The sequence below is a fragment of the Primulina tabacum genome, chromosome 11, assembly GCF_025594145.1.
Source record: "Primulina tabacum isolate GXHZ01 chromosome 11, ASM2559414v2, whole genome shotgun sequence".
NCBI lineage: Eukaryota > Viridiplantae > Streptophyta > Magnoliopsida > Lamiales > Gesneriaceae > Primulina > Primulina tabacum.
Window position 1 is genome coordinate 8,860,751 of NC_134560.1, and position 14,443 is coordinate 8,875,193.

General features: G+C 35.4%; 2 protein-coding genes across 6 annotated transcripts; both read left to right on the forward strand.

Moving 5' to 3' along the window:
• Positions 1-1,687: 1,687 nt before the first annotated feature.
• On the forward strand, positions 1,688-8,419 carry LOC142517905 (shaggy-related protein kinase kappa-like). Of its 5 annotated transcripts, none has more exons than XM_075620408.1 (15): positions 1,688-1,834; positions 1,900-1,985; positions 2,082-2,131; positions 3,594-3,826; positions 4,001-4,093; positions 4,178-4,237; positions 4,354-4,626; positions 4,990-5,064; positions 5,948-6,004; positions 6,108-6,248; positions 6,332-6,382; positions 6,806-6,901; positions 7,338-7,421; positions 7,510-7,612; positions 8,017-8,419. In XM_075620408.1, the coding sequence occupies exons 4-15, from the start codon at positions 3,680-3,682 to the stop codon at positions 8,103-8,105; spliced, it is 1,269 nt and encodes a 422-aa protein (XP_075476523.1). In that variant the 5' UTR covers positions 1,688-1,834; positions 1,900-1,985; positions 2,082-2,131; positions 3,594-3,679; the 3' UTR covers positions 8,106-8,419. The 5 variants fall into 5 exon arrangements, with proteins under 5 accessions (XP_075476523.1, XP_075476520.1, XP_075476524.1 ...); XM_075620407.1 differs by adding an exon at positions 2,206-2,359 and having other exon boundaries at positions 1,721-1,985; XM_075620405.1 differs by lacking the exon at positions 2,082-2,131.
• A 686-nt stretch (positions 8,420-9,105) lies between these two features.
• LOC142517904 (stromal 70 kDa heat shock-related protein, chloroplastic-like) lies at positions 9,106-14,070 on the forward strand. Its single transcript, XM_075620404.1, has 8 exons — positions 9,106-9,815; positions 10,693-10,945; positions 11,865-11,944; positions 12,097-12,239; positions 12,358-12,456; positions 12,660-12,849; positions 12,938-13,336; positions 13,428-14,070. The coding sequence occupies exons 1-8, from the start codon at positions 9,267-9,269 to the stop codon at positions 13,824-13,826; spliced, it is 2,112 nt and encodes a 703-aa protein (XP_075476519.1). The 5' UTR covers positions 9,106-9,266; the 3' UTR covers positions 13,827-14,070.
• The last annotated feature ends 373 nt before the right edge of the window (positions 14,071-14,443 follow it).

Sequence of the window (14,443 nt, forward strand, 5' to 3'; positions counted from 1 at the left end):
AATCAAAAGTGACTAATGTTTGATACATGACCGATTATAATATTAAATTTTTTATTAGAATCGTTTCACAGAAACAAAATCAACATCTTTTTGATATCGTTCAAATTAACGAGAAAATTACACATAATATGCATAAAAATAAATTTTTTGTCTCATTTGTTAAGTTAAAAACAAAAAATAATTTTTTTTAATCATGATTACAAACACCTCACTAATCAATCAAAAAGACTAATCAATCAAAAAGATGCTAAATGTAGCCGATCACATCATCCTAATCCTCTTTTGACAAAATGTAACCGATCATCACATCACCCTAATCCCTTAGTCAAATGAGGGACAACAAAATCAAGAAGTTAACAAATAAATTTATATTTAAAATACTCGAAATTATTGCTTTTTCTTTCTAAAAAAATAATTAAATAAAAATTTGCAGTGGTTATAATTCGATGCACGCTAGATAAATTTTTGAACTCACTAGTTTAAAAATCACATTGATAAAATAAATCGTACTGACCAATCCAGTGTGTGAGATGCTTGTTTGAGAAAATATTGATATGAGAAATCGAGCTTTTATTCGTTAATAAATATTCATCAACTCCACCGACTTAAACATATACGATATCAAAATTTTGAGTGGAGAGAAAGCATCCGAACTCTGAAAAATATTATTTTACAAGAATTTTTATAAAGGGAATAAGATTGATTTTTTTTTCCCTCGGTTTCGAGATAAAGTTGTTGATTTAGGAGTAAAATACGAAGCGCCAATTTGACCATTGAGAAGATGTGATTGGGCCCACTCTAATTTGGTGGTCATTAGCCACCAAAACATTGCCACGTGTCTTTTGTCCGAGAGGATATTGTCTAAGAACATGACTCACATCACATTGGGACATCCACAAATTGTTTTTCTTTTCTTGCGTAAATCTTTTATTTTTTTATATAAATAATTTCGTATAATTAAACAAACTATAATACAATTATATTTATATATAAATCATCAATAAAAAGATTTACCTAACTTTAATAATCAATCTATGACATAATAAAATATTTAAGTCCTATAATAATTGAGAAATATAATATTGATATACGATTAATCAAACACCTTTACTTTATATTTTCGATAATAAAATATCATTTTTAGTTTATATTTGTTTGTACCAGTAAGAACGTTCAACAACAAATAGTATAATTTTATTTTTATTTCTATTTTGTAAACCACAAAGAAAAACTCGAATCAACATTAAAAAACATTCGATTTGTCAAATATATAATTTTAAATTAATCTATTATCTTTTACAAAATCTCTTATGAAATCCTCTCACAAATAAATATTTCAGATAAATCTTCTACCCGATCCGACCCATGAAAAATGTTATTTTTTATGTCAAAAATATTATTTTTCACTAAAAATATAGACCAGATCGTTCTGTCTTACGAATAAATATATTTGAAACCATCTTACATGAAATCTGCTCTTATTAGTTAATAATCATTTTGCAATTTGATTAAAATATTATCATAATGTGATTTTTCCTTTGTTTTTATCTTTTTTTTGCTTCAAAGAGGGAAGGAAAGGGGAGAGAGGTCAGTGAAAGTATAAGAACATGAAGAAGCACTGGTCTGATTGGTCGGGTGCACCGAACGTAATATAGTCCTGCGACACCGTAACATTTACCCCTTTTTTGTCTTATTTCACTCTCACTCAACAGTCAAACACTAGCTTCAATGCTAAGCACACGCATATACACACACTCTCATCCATCGATAGATATAGAGAGGGAGCCGGAGGAGTAGTAGTGAGAGAAAGGGAGAGAATTGTTGAAAAAAGCAGGTATTATCAAAGTTCCTGTGCTTTACGTCTTGTTTGTGTAAATAATTGAGTGTGGTATCCTCCAGCGGAATTGATTGGAGTTGCGGAAGGGAAGGTTAAGAAGATTAATGCATCTGATCTGTTTCGAATTTATTCCTGGGTCTCAATCCAGGTTAGGGGACTCATTTTTTGTTTGTATTTGTTTTTATGCTTCGTGACCGTTGTTGTGTTTGTGATTAGTTTTCTTTGGCCTTTTTTGAATCTGAAGATCTTGAGATTGAAGACAACTGTGCTGCTGGTGTTAGATCTAACAATTAGGTTAGTTTAGTGCGCCATACGCTTGAAATTAGATGTAACCGTCTATTCATTGATTGAGTGTACGCGCGTGTTAGGTAGCCAAACAAATTCGGGCAAAAAGATGTAGAGATTATAGGATCTGTGGTTATATTATGGTGTTTTATGGAAGCTGTCGAGATTTCTTTTATGATGTGAGCGTTAACATGGTAATGAGCTGAGTTTTCGAGTATTTGAGCGATAAAAGAACAGGTATATCATGCTTTTTGTATGACTGTGCTCCTACTTGAAAGTATACAGCTTTTGGTTCAGAGGAACCACCACCTTTACGAATTGAGCCGAGATAATTAATATAAGAGGATAGGTACTTTAAAGTAGACCTGATTATTTAATTAGTTCTGGTTAACGCCATACCCGAAGAAGCTTTTATCTGGTTGAACTTCAGGTTGCTTAAATTTGTTGTTATCTAGTCGCTTACTATTAGTCTAAGGAGTTCGTCTCTATCCAACTTCCTTAATTTGGTAAGCCTTAAATGAGTCAAGCATCGTTTATCATAATTAAGTAGTACTTCAATTTCTTTGGTTTGTTTACTTCATCCTGGATGATAATCTGAAAAAATAGTAGAAAGAGTTGATGAATAAAGCAGAGTTTTCAACATTCTGGTTGATTTGCTGTTAGCATAGTTCTTACTTGGGCTATCATGGAACTCTAAGAATGCTGATTCCAGTATGAAGTGGAAAGAAGAAAAGGGAAACATAGTTTATAACTTAGATTCTTTACACAACCTGGACATCATGTTATTTATATCAAGTGGTCAAAATAGAAAGTCTAACTGTCATGTGGGAATCTATGTACAACATTCAAAACAAATTCATCTAAAATTATGTTATTCCGTGAATACCGCATGCTACCTGGCAATTATTTGGCAATTGGTTCATATCAAAGGTGTTGTGTAATCAAACTTTTTTACTGTGACCAACAAAAGCAGGCAAGATACTGCTTCTTGTCTGGGGGGTATTTAATCTTACATATGTACTCCCTGTTTCTCAAAGTTGTGGGTTTATGCAAAATTAAATCATGAATCCATGATAAATTCCAAAAATAGTATCCTGCACTGAGCAAATGTCAGTTAGATACAGCTAATGATCTTAAGTATAATTAATGTTGCTGCAACCCACCTGTATTTGTTACGCGGTTAACTATAGTTCATGGAATTGCGTTCTCTCTTTATTACTGGTTCAGTTATTTTATGTTGTAGTTTTTATTAAGTGTTCAAAGTTTTGATTACATGATCACAAGAGAGAACCCTTTTTTTCCCTCCTATTTGCATGTTTCGTAGTAATTTTTTGATTATGCTGAAGAAATATTGAACTTGCTTATTTTCCCGCCTAGATTTCACTATTCTGTAATTTAAACCTGAGTGATTGGTCCATGTTCTTGTAAGTCCGTTTAGCTAAACTGACTTGGACTTCCTCACTGTATCCAGGTAAAGGCTGGTTTTGTTGAGATGGAACATCACATCCTCAAATATTGGAGAGTGTATTAGTACCTTGATATTCCTTAGGCTTACTCATGGCATCTGCTGGCCTGGGGCTTGGAGGAGCTGGCAGTTCAAGATCTGCAAATGGCTTCAAGGTAGCGAATAGTTCAGTTGACTGGCTGGGAAGGGAGATGAATGACATGAGATTGAGGGATAAAGTTGACCTAGACAATGATAATGTGAGCTCAAATAATTGTCCAATACTCATGCATTTACTTGTTTGTGCTTTTTGGAGTTCTTTGTTATGTCGATGGTTCAGTATCTTTTCTCGTAAACCATAGTTTTAAACCTGTAGTGGGTGATGTTGACGGCTTTTGATAAACTTGACCTGGGAAATGTCCTTTATATTGCAGGATAGTGAGCCAGATATCATTGATGGTGGGGGTGCTGAAGCAGGTCACGTCATAAGGACTGCCATTGGTGGTCGAAATGGTCAGTCCAAGCAGGTTGGTTGAGATTGCTGTCAAGAAGTTTACTTTGCTTGCTCACTTGATTCTTGATATTCACGTGTGTTTTGTGTTGGTTTACAGTTTGTCAGTTACATCACAGAACATGTTGTTGGAACTGGGTCTTTTGGAGTGGTTTTTCAAGTAAGCTGAATGACAGTGGTTTGTGTATATACATGCGCTTTGCATGTCAAGATACTTACCTTGTATTTTGCTGCTACTTTGTGCCCTTTTTTAATGATTCTAACTACTGGTAACAGGCAAAATGCAGGGAGACTGGAGAAATTGTGGCCATTAAAAAGGTACTTCAAGACAAGCGCTACAAGAATAGGGAGTTGCAGATTATGCAAATGTTGGACCATCCCAATATTGTAGGCCTAAAACATTATTTCTTCTCAACAACTGAGAAGGAAGAGCTATATTTGAATCTTGTCCTGGAATATGTTCCTGAAACTGTGAATCGTATTGCACGGCAATATAGCAGGATGAACCAGAGGATGCCATTAATATATGTCAAACTCTATACCTACCAGGTATGTAATCATCTTTTAATTATTATATAAAGTAGCACTTGAATCTTTGTCCTTTTGCGTGGAGATGGTCGTTGAGTATTGACATATTCTTTTCCTGCAATTTTGCATAAAAAATTTTTATCTCTTGCAAATTTATTGTCAGATTATCAGATTGATTTGGTTGATGTTCATCTTTATTTTCACAACCTAGGGATTTAGCCAGCCATCATGAATTCTTGTGGTGTAATATTTTTTTTTTGTTATTTTCCATCTGTTCTAAGTTTTAAGAAAGCTACCGAATCTGTGAACAATAGACATATATACTAGCCTAGTTTTTTCCTTTACATATCACACACTCGTGACAAATAATTTCTTTTGCTGCAGATATGCCGAGCCCTTGCTTATGTACATAATTCAGTTGGTATTTGTCACCGTGACATAAAGCCTCAGAATCTTCTTGTAAGTTTATGTGACTATTATTCTTAATCATGGGCGACGAGGTTGGAAATTCATCCATTATTGCATCATTGCCTCAAACTGATGATTATCCAGATAAATACAATTCAAAGCACGCTAAATCTATATAAATGTGTTGTCATTCCCCAATTTTCTGTAGAAACATTAAATGATGATTTCAATGATAAAATGTCATCAGGTATTTTTTTGGATAATTTAAATGCACTGTCACAAGATATTGTCATGGACTGATCTAGAGAGCTGTCAGGGGGTGTCTATTCTTCTTATCTAGAAGTTGTATATGACTAATATTCGAAACGGCTGAAATCCAAACCAGTTAATCAACTAGGGTGGCTCAAGATACGTGATAATAATTTCAGCTAAACATCTGTGGGTGTTTGAGCAATTGTAGTACGCAGTGATAATTAGAGAACTCGGTATCCATTGATGTGAAGGTACACAGTGGATTATTTTTCAATCTAAAATCCAAAAATCATGCAGACGACGATTTCAGGAAAAAAGCCATAAGATTTTACACAGAACCTTTTTACCCTGTCATTTTCTTGAGTGCTATTGTGTGGAACTATCTGATATATACTGTCACTTTCTTTTCCAGCTGCATTATATTTTAAAATGAAGAGTTCTCTGTCTGATTGGATGTTGGAAATGAGTGATGCCTAAGTGTAATTTACCAATTCTGATAATTTGTATACAAGTTTATCAAAAACTGTAGCTAGAAATATTACAGCAACTTGGCAAAATAGAAGATGACCTTAAGTCCTGCTAAATAATGTTGAGGGTCAGAGATAAGCTAATCAGTTGTTTTCTTTTTGTTACGCCTGTTTTCATTAATTTTAGATGTGAAGTTATATTATTTTACTTTCAGGTGAATCCGCACACGCATCAGCTGAAACTTTGTGATTTTGGCAGTGCCAAAGTTTTGGTACGTCTTTGTGCAGGATTATTATTAATGCTTTTTGTTGCCAAAATAATTGATTTACATTCAAAAAGGAGGTCGTTTCTCATTTCCGTGGATCATTATACAGGTGAAAGGAGAACCCAATATATCCTATATCTGTTCAAGATATTACCGTGCTCCTGAACTTATTTTTGGTGCCACAGAATACACCACTGCAATTGATATATGGTCAACTGGTTGTGTAATGGCTGAGTTACTACTTGGACAGGTTTTGTGATGAATCTCTAAACTTACGTTTCTAATCTCTTTTGCCTCTTTCAGTTAATCAGATGTAGCTCTCTGATTTTGCAGCCATTGTTTCCAGGGGAGAGTGGAGTTGATCAACTTGTTGAAATTATTAAGGTTATTCCAGTTGCACTGATAGTTGGATTTATATTTTTTTTTTCAAGTTATATCAATGGAATATATGTGCCAAAATGTCTAAACTTTTTGTATCCTAGAATGAAGATATTTTCAATTTACTTGAGCAAAAACTTGGTATATTTGGATAAATTTTTGTATGGCACTAACTTTTTAAATCCAAAAGATGTAGTTCACTTTGATATTTGTTAAATAAAAAAAAAAACTGACAATTTTGCGTGGGTCATGAGGTGGGAAATCTAAGATTGAGTTGATATTTTGCCATTTTGGTGTACTAGCTGTGAAACTCAATATTTGTGCCGGAAGATGCTGCTCCAACACCCGTCTTAAAACCATTTCATAAAAAAATTATTGTCATGCCGACCTTTTCAAATTCCAATTATTTATGCCCATTACCCAATACAGGTATTGGGAACACCTACAAGAGAGGAGATCAAATGCATGAACCCAAACTATACCGAGTTCAAGTTTCCTCAGATTAAACCCCATCCTTGGCACAAGGTATGTTATGTAAGCCTTCTTTTTGTCTATATCCATCATCAGTTATATTTTGAGTCAAAAAGCTCTAAAGACAGTTTGATGCATATGTTGGTCAAAAGTGAGTGTTCTATTTCAGTTTGATGCATTATGCTGCCATTAATATTGTAAGTCATTGTGGAGGCAGGCGCCAATACATAAAATAAAAAAATGTTCGGATATATATTTAAGAGGCCAACCTCGCAACTAGCGAGAATGTGCTATTATGATGATGATGATATGTGTGTGTGTGTTTATATATAAGAGGGTGACTGATTTAAACCTATTTGGAGCTTAATTGTCTCTAACTTAAACGAGTATTACCTTCTGCATGTGGAACTTCCTCCAAAAAGAAACCATCTCCAACCTTTCCAGCTTTGAGTGAAACATTTATGTGATCATATGCTGCATACAATTTCAGGTCTTCCAGAAGCGTCTACCTCCAGAAGCAGTGGACTTGGTATGCCGGTTTTTCCAGTACTCACCAAATCTCAGATGCACAGCCGTAAGTTCAATCCTCATTCTCAACCAGATATAGCCCTTTTAAAATCTGAAGTCAATCTACATCTTATATATTTCTCATGGCATCGCAGTTGGAAGCTTGTATTCACCCTTTCTTTGACGAATTAAGGGATCCAAACACCCGACTTCCAAATGGCCGCCCTCTTCCTCCACTCTTTAACTTCAAACCTCAAGGTATACTTCACTTTATACCGCCATATGGAATCATTGAATAGTTGGTATTTATGGTGACTATTTCGCCAGGCAGCACAACATAAGATGAAAAACAAATTGTCCTCCCCATTTTAAGGTTTATTGGTGTGGTTTTTGAAGTTGAGCGTTCACACTGCATTTTCTTGACCTGAACTTAAATTATGTCTACTTTTGGTCTTCTGATGAAATTTGTAACTTACACGAGCCGAGGTAGTCTGTCACTTCGTGTCGAAATCCTTGCATCGTCAAACGATCTACTTGGATTTCCCCCCCACCCCCTCCCCATGCCAGCTCTCCATGGGGCTAGAATGTAACAATTGAAGCCATTGCATCTACTATACTTTTACAAGTATCTTGAGTTTTGACATGCCCTTTGTTGTTTGCAGAGCTTTCACGTGTACCTCCCGAGACCATCAACCGTCTTATCCCTGAGCATGCAAGGAGGCAGAACTTATTCATGGCCTTCCACTCATAGAAAGTACATGCAATCCAACAGCTCCTGTTCGTCGATACTGCTCAGATTTGATTATTTTAACGTCTGTTACGCGAAGGAAACAAGTTTTAACTTGTACCATGCCGATGTTGTGGTCTTGACGACTTTTATCACGTGCGTGTGTCTTATCTACCCGGGGCGTCATATGTATATTTATCAGGGTGTGATAAAATGTTAGGGCGCCCAGGCACAGAGCTGTTTTTGTATCAGATTTAATGCATATGAGTCAGTTGCAATATCGCCAAAAGATCTATCGTTTGGACAAAATGAAAGATGTAAATGATGAGTTTATTTTCTGTGGACCTCCCTAGCTTTTGTAGACAAAAGGCATATATATATATATATATATATATATATATATCGCTCCCTAGAATTTTCGCCCTATACTTTTTTTTTTTTGTTATATTGTAAGCTTGGGAAAAATTATAAATAAAAAATATTATTAGCTCAGTTAATAGTTAATACCAATGTTCTATATGGTTAACATGCATTCGCTTTTTAGTTTTAACATTAATTTACAAGGTTTCATTGAAATTTTTAAATTAAAATAGATACATATTGAATAAAAAATTATGATTTAAAATATTATGTGCTGATTGATAGTAAGCTCATTTGTCTTAATAGTATAGATTTGTACTAACTATTATTCAATTTTAAAACTTTATATTTTTAAGAACTTAAAAATTTATCTAGTTAATTTAAAATTTATGGTATTTCTATTATTTTTATTTAGTATTTTAAATAAAGTATTATAATTAAAGTAAAAATTTAAAATATATATTTTAACTCTTAAAACTCATACTAAACTCGTATAATTTTGCAAAGTTTGCTAGTCTCAAATTCGGCCCACACACCAAATATCTGAAACCTTTCTTGCCCAAACAATGGACGGCTAACAATCGCCGTCCCGCCCCCAAGAAAAATCAAGACGTTTCCATATCGTACACGTGTCCTCACCTAACCCTCTCCCCCTCTCTCTCTCAACCCTCCCTTCCTCTTATCTTCTTCACTTATCTCAAAACCCTCGGTCTGCTTAACATTCCCAATTTCTAGGGTTCATTTTTTGCGATCAACAGGAAATCCAATCTCTCTTGTGCTCGCGTTAAAATCTAGGTTTTTCGTTTTTTACTTTACTTTGAGAAAATGGCATCCTCCGCAGCTCAAATTCACGTTCTTGGCGCCACGACTCACTTTACATCTGCTAGTACAGCTGGGAATAATCCTGCTAAAACCGTGTTTTTCGGAACGAAGCTCAATAATACGGTGTCTTTTGGGTTGAAGTTGCGAACCAAGGCCAGGAACAGCAGCTCACGGAGGAACTCTCAGCTACGTGTGGTTGCGGAGAAAGTTGTTGGGATTGATCTTGGGACTACAAATTCTGCTGTTGCTGCAATGGAAGGTGGGAAGCCCACAATTGTGACCAATGTTGAGGGCCAGAGAACGACGCCATCTGTCGTTGCTTACACGAAAACTGGTGATAGGCTGGTGGGCCAAATCGCTAAGCGCCAGGCGGTGGTGAATCCTGTAAATACTTTCTTCTCGGTGAAGAGGTTTATTGGGAGGAAGATGTCAGAAGTTGACGAGGAGTCTAAGCAGGTTTCGTACCATGTGGTGAGAGATGAGAATGGGAATGTTAAGCTCGACTGCCCTGCCATTGGGAAACAGTTTGCAGCCGAGGAAATTTCAGCTCAGGTATATTCGCACAAGTTCCGTTTTTATCTTAAAAAATTATTTGTTTGTTTATTTTTATTTTACTGATTTAGTTATTGTGGATTGGAATCTTTATTGGTTTATGCTCTAAATTGATTGTTTTAAATTTCGAGATTGAATTGCTATTTCATTTTATGTTTGAGAAGAAACCTGTATGCGTTGAATATGTTGGTGAAGTTTAAATTTGTAAAACCTCTCTGGTCATCAATCAGCTCTTCTAGACGTTCCTTTATATTACTACAGCATAAAAGCAAGAATTTTTCTGTTTTGATTTCATGTACTTGATAGAGACAGACATCTCAAGTCACTTACATTGCTTTAAATTCACGAAACTCCAAGTGCATATTTCATCCTATATTTTTTGGGTGCCCATAATCTTGACCTTTAAGAGACAGTAGTTTTGCCAGATGGCCATTCTTGAGAAGTTCACTGCTCTGTTGTAGTTTTGTCTAACAAGGAAATTTACCTGGATTATTTAGCATTTGATGTTTTTGCTTTATGTGTTGATATTTGCATATTAATTTATGGTGTCTTTTTATAGAGAATGGATTCACAGTGGAAAGGCATATGGTTTATTCTTTCCTGGAAGTTCTTCTCTAAGATCAATTTTCCAGCACCTACCAGGCTTTCTGTTAACCTTCTAAACAGTTTGCGTCTATTGGTGCTTACAGACAAAATAGCAGAACCATTACCATTTAATTCTGAAAACCATGCATTTTACTGATCTGTTTCATTTTTTGGTTATAGAAAACTAAAATGATGATTTTCTAGGGTTTATTTTTGCATCAAATTCTTGACTGCCACAGTTAGATTATATGATTTAATTTCATCTAGTGACTTTTGTTATTTTCGGTTGTAGGTACTGAGGAAGCTTGTGGATGACGCATCAAAGTTTTTGAATGACAAGGTCACAAAAGCAGTGGTCACAGTTCCTGCATACTTTAATGATTCTCAGAGAACTGCAACCAAGGATGCTGGTCGTATTGCTGGACTGGAGGTTCTCCGAATTATAAATGAGCCGACTGCTGCATCATTGGCCTATGGTTTTGAGAAGAAAAGCAACGAAACCATTCTGGTTTTTGACCTTGGAGGTGGTACTTTTGATGTTTCAGGTATGTATGTGTTTTTTTATTCCCTTTAAGCCGCAAACTCCAGCAAAGTTCTTTGTTGGTGATTGTTTTGAGCAAATTTTTCTATATGGTTCAAACAATGTGCATGCTTTTTAATTCTCTGTTGAATTGATGTACTTTTTGTTCTAGCATGACCTATTTGTTTTGTGTCATCACAAGCTTTCAGCTGAGTTTGATCAAGTACCTGAGGCATTTGTTATATTGGCAATTTTGAGAATATCTTTCAGGCCTGTTGAATTGTGTTTATCTATTACGTATATTCGTGACTGCCAATGTTCTTTTTTTTTTTTTTGAAATTGTAGGCTGTGTAGCAAATACTAGGAGTAACATAATTGTGGAATTTTAGCTTTTACTTATGAATGATGTGCATTTAAGGGTTGTGTTGAAGGTATATATTCATATTTTTGGTTTTAAACTATTGTTTTTGGCAGTGTTTTAATCTATGTAGCACAAACACCTTAAAAAAAATCTGAAGTATCGAACACGGATATGGACACGCGTGCCGGATACGGCAAAATCTGTGTCATTGACTTTTTTAGGGTTGACCAGTCGGACACGCTGAGGACACATCGCAGGCACGTTTCGGCAAAAAAAATTCAAAAAATTTTGAATTTTTTTTCTTTTGGATCACTGCTATGAAGATGTACATCGTATATATTTACATAAATATATATATTTCTACAATATATTTATATCTCTACAATTTTAAATTTTTAATACTAAATTAATATTTGTTTATGTATATATGTGATATTTATGTAGTTTTTAGTAATTGTCGTATTCTTGTCGTATCGTATCTTATGTTTTCAAAATTTTCCGTATCGCCATATTCGATACCCCGTACCCGTATATATGAAACATAGGTTTTAATGAGTTTTTTTGGCTTCTACTGCAATGCTAGTTCTTGAGGTTGGTGATGGTGTTTTCGAGGTGCTGTCTACTTCTGGAGATACGCATCTTGGTGGTGATGACTTTGACAAGGTTTATTTTTCTTTGATTTACCGAAGACAACTTTCCAGTCCTCCCTTGTTACTAACACATTTTGTTACTAGTACATTTACCTGACATGTCCCTTTGGTTTATTGTATTAATTTATTATTGCTCTGATAATTTTAAATCCATTGGAATTCTAGAGAATTGTTGATTGGCTTGCTGCAAATTTCAAAAAGGATGAGGGAGTAGATCTATTGAAGGACAAACAAGCCCTTCAGCGCTTGACTGAAACAGCAGAGAAAGCTAAAATGGATCTGTCATCTTTGACACAAACTAATATTAGGCATGTTTATGTTTTTGTGACATTGTTTCGAACTATTGATGTGTATGAATTCTCATGACTCTATTTTGCAATTCTTAGTGTGAGTGAATTCTTACCATTTTTCCTTCCCTTTGGTCAGTTTGCCTTTTATTACTGCCACTGCAGATGGCCCCAAACATATTGAAACCACTATCACGCGGGCGAAGTTTGAAGAATTGTGCTCAGACCTGCTGGACAGGTGAGTTTTGACCACAATTTGATTCCCTTTTTTCTTTATTTAATTTCTTCTTTTAAAAATTGTTTCGATCTTTTTTTCATGTCTGCCAGTTACCGTTCTCTGTTTATTCTCTTTTGCTGGATCCTTTTTGTTGGGGTTATTTTTCTCTTTTTCTGTCATTTTACTTAACTTAAACCTTTTGAGTTATTATGTTTCTTTCTCAGGCTTAAAAGACCTGTTCAGAGTTCCTTGAGTGATGCTAAACTCTCATTCAGCGATTTAGACGAGGTCATCCTTGTAGGTGGATCCACACGAATTCCAGCTGTCCAGGAACTTGTCAAGAAATTGACTGGAAAGGACCCAAATGTTACAGTGAATCCTGATGAAGTTGTTGCCCTTGGAGCTGCAGTCCAAGTACTCCATCTTATCCTTTTTTTAGCTGTTCTATATTGGTAGAGTAATGTTAGTCTGATTTGATTTCCCACTTATTTTATTGGGATAGGCTGGTGTTTTGGCGGGAGATGTCAGTGATATCGTCCTTTTGGATGTAACACCTTTGTCTTTGGGGTTGGAAACTCTCGGGGGAGTAATGACAAAGATTATTCCAAGAAATACCACCTTGCCAACCTCAAAATCCGAAGTATTTTCAACAGCTGCTGATGGTCAAACGAGTGTTGAGATCAATGTCCTTCAAGGTGAAAGAGAGTTTGTTCGGGACAACAAAACTGTAGGCAGCTTCCGTCTAGATGGAATTCCCCCTGCCCCACGCGGTGTTCCTCAAATTGAGGTCAAATTTGACATAGATGCCAATGGCATCCTCTCTGTCACTGCCATTGACAAGGGAACTGGGAAGAAGCAAGATATCACCATTACGGGTGCTAGCACGTTGCCTAGTGATGAGGTAATAAGTTTGGGAGAGAGGAAATACACTTTTGCACATTACTTTATGGATGAATCCTTGTATATGAAATTATGAATACATCTATCTACAGGTGGAGAGAATGGTTAAAGAAGCTGAAAAGTTCTCTAAAGAAGACAAGGAGAAGAGAGATGCCATAGATACCAAGAATCAGGCTGATTCTGTTGTTTACCAGACGGAGAAGCAGTTGAAAGAACTTGGAGACAAAGTTCCTGCCCCTGTGAAAGAGAAGGTCGAAGCAAAACTTGGAGAACTCAAAACCGTCATATCTGGAGGATCGACTCAGGCAATAAAGGAAGCTATGGCTGCGCTCAATCAGGAAGTTATGCAGCTTGGCCAGTCACTATACAACCAACCAGGTGCTGCCCCTGGCACCGGCCCAGCACCTGGCGGAGGTTCTAGCACATCAGAATCAACGAACAAGGGACCCGAAGGTGATGTCATTGATGCGGATTTCACAGATAGCCAGTAGGGACATTCGAATTTATGCTGTTCAACATTTTTGACTCATATCTGATATTGGTATGGATGGATCGAGTTTGAGAATATTGGTATGGATGGATCGAGTTTGAGAAAATTTAGTTGTAACTTAAGATGGTAACATGTGTTACAAGTCTAATGGTATTATTTTTAGGGAAAGAAACTCGGTCCCTGGAATGCACTGTTTCTGCAGTTTGAGATTTGCTAATAAGAAATATGGTTGCTCTGATTCATCACATGATTGAATGTTTAGGTAATATTCTTTACTTTTTTAAAAAAGTATGGTTAAATGATATTATGAATCTTTAAGAATAAATGGTATTGCGATCATCTAAGTATTATTAATCTACTTTTAAATAATAATAAATATAAAAAAATAAATTCGTTTAATAAATCCTATTTTTTTAATGTTTATTATTTTGAAGTAATATAAAAGGTTGGCGTAACCAGATAGGACGTCGAACGAAACCACCACAGACTGCTATTCATAGACGAATTCAACGTCGTTCACATTCTTCAGACATATATATATATATATATATATATATATATATATGTGTGTGTGTGTGTGTGTGTGTGTGTCTTTCTGTGTATTTATGTATACAGATT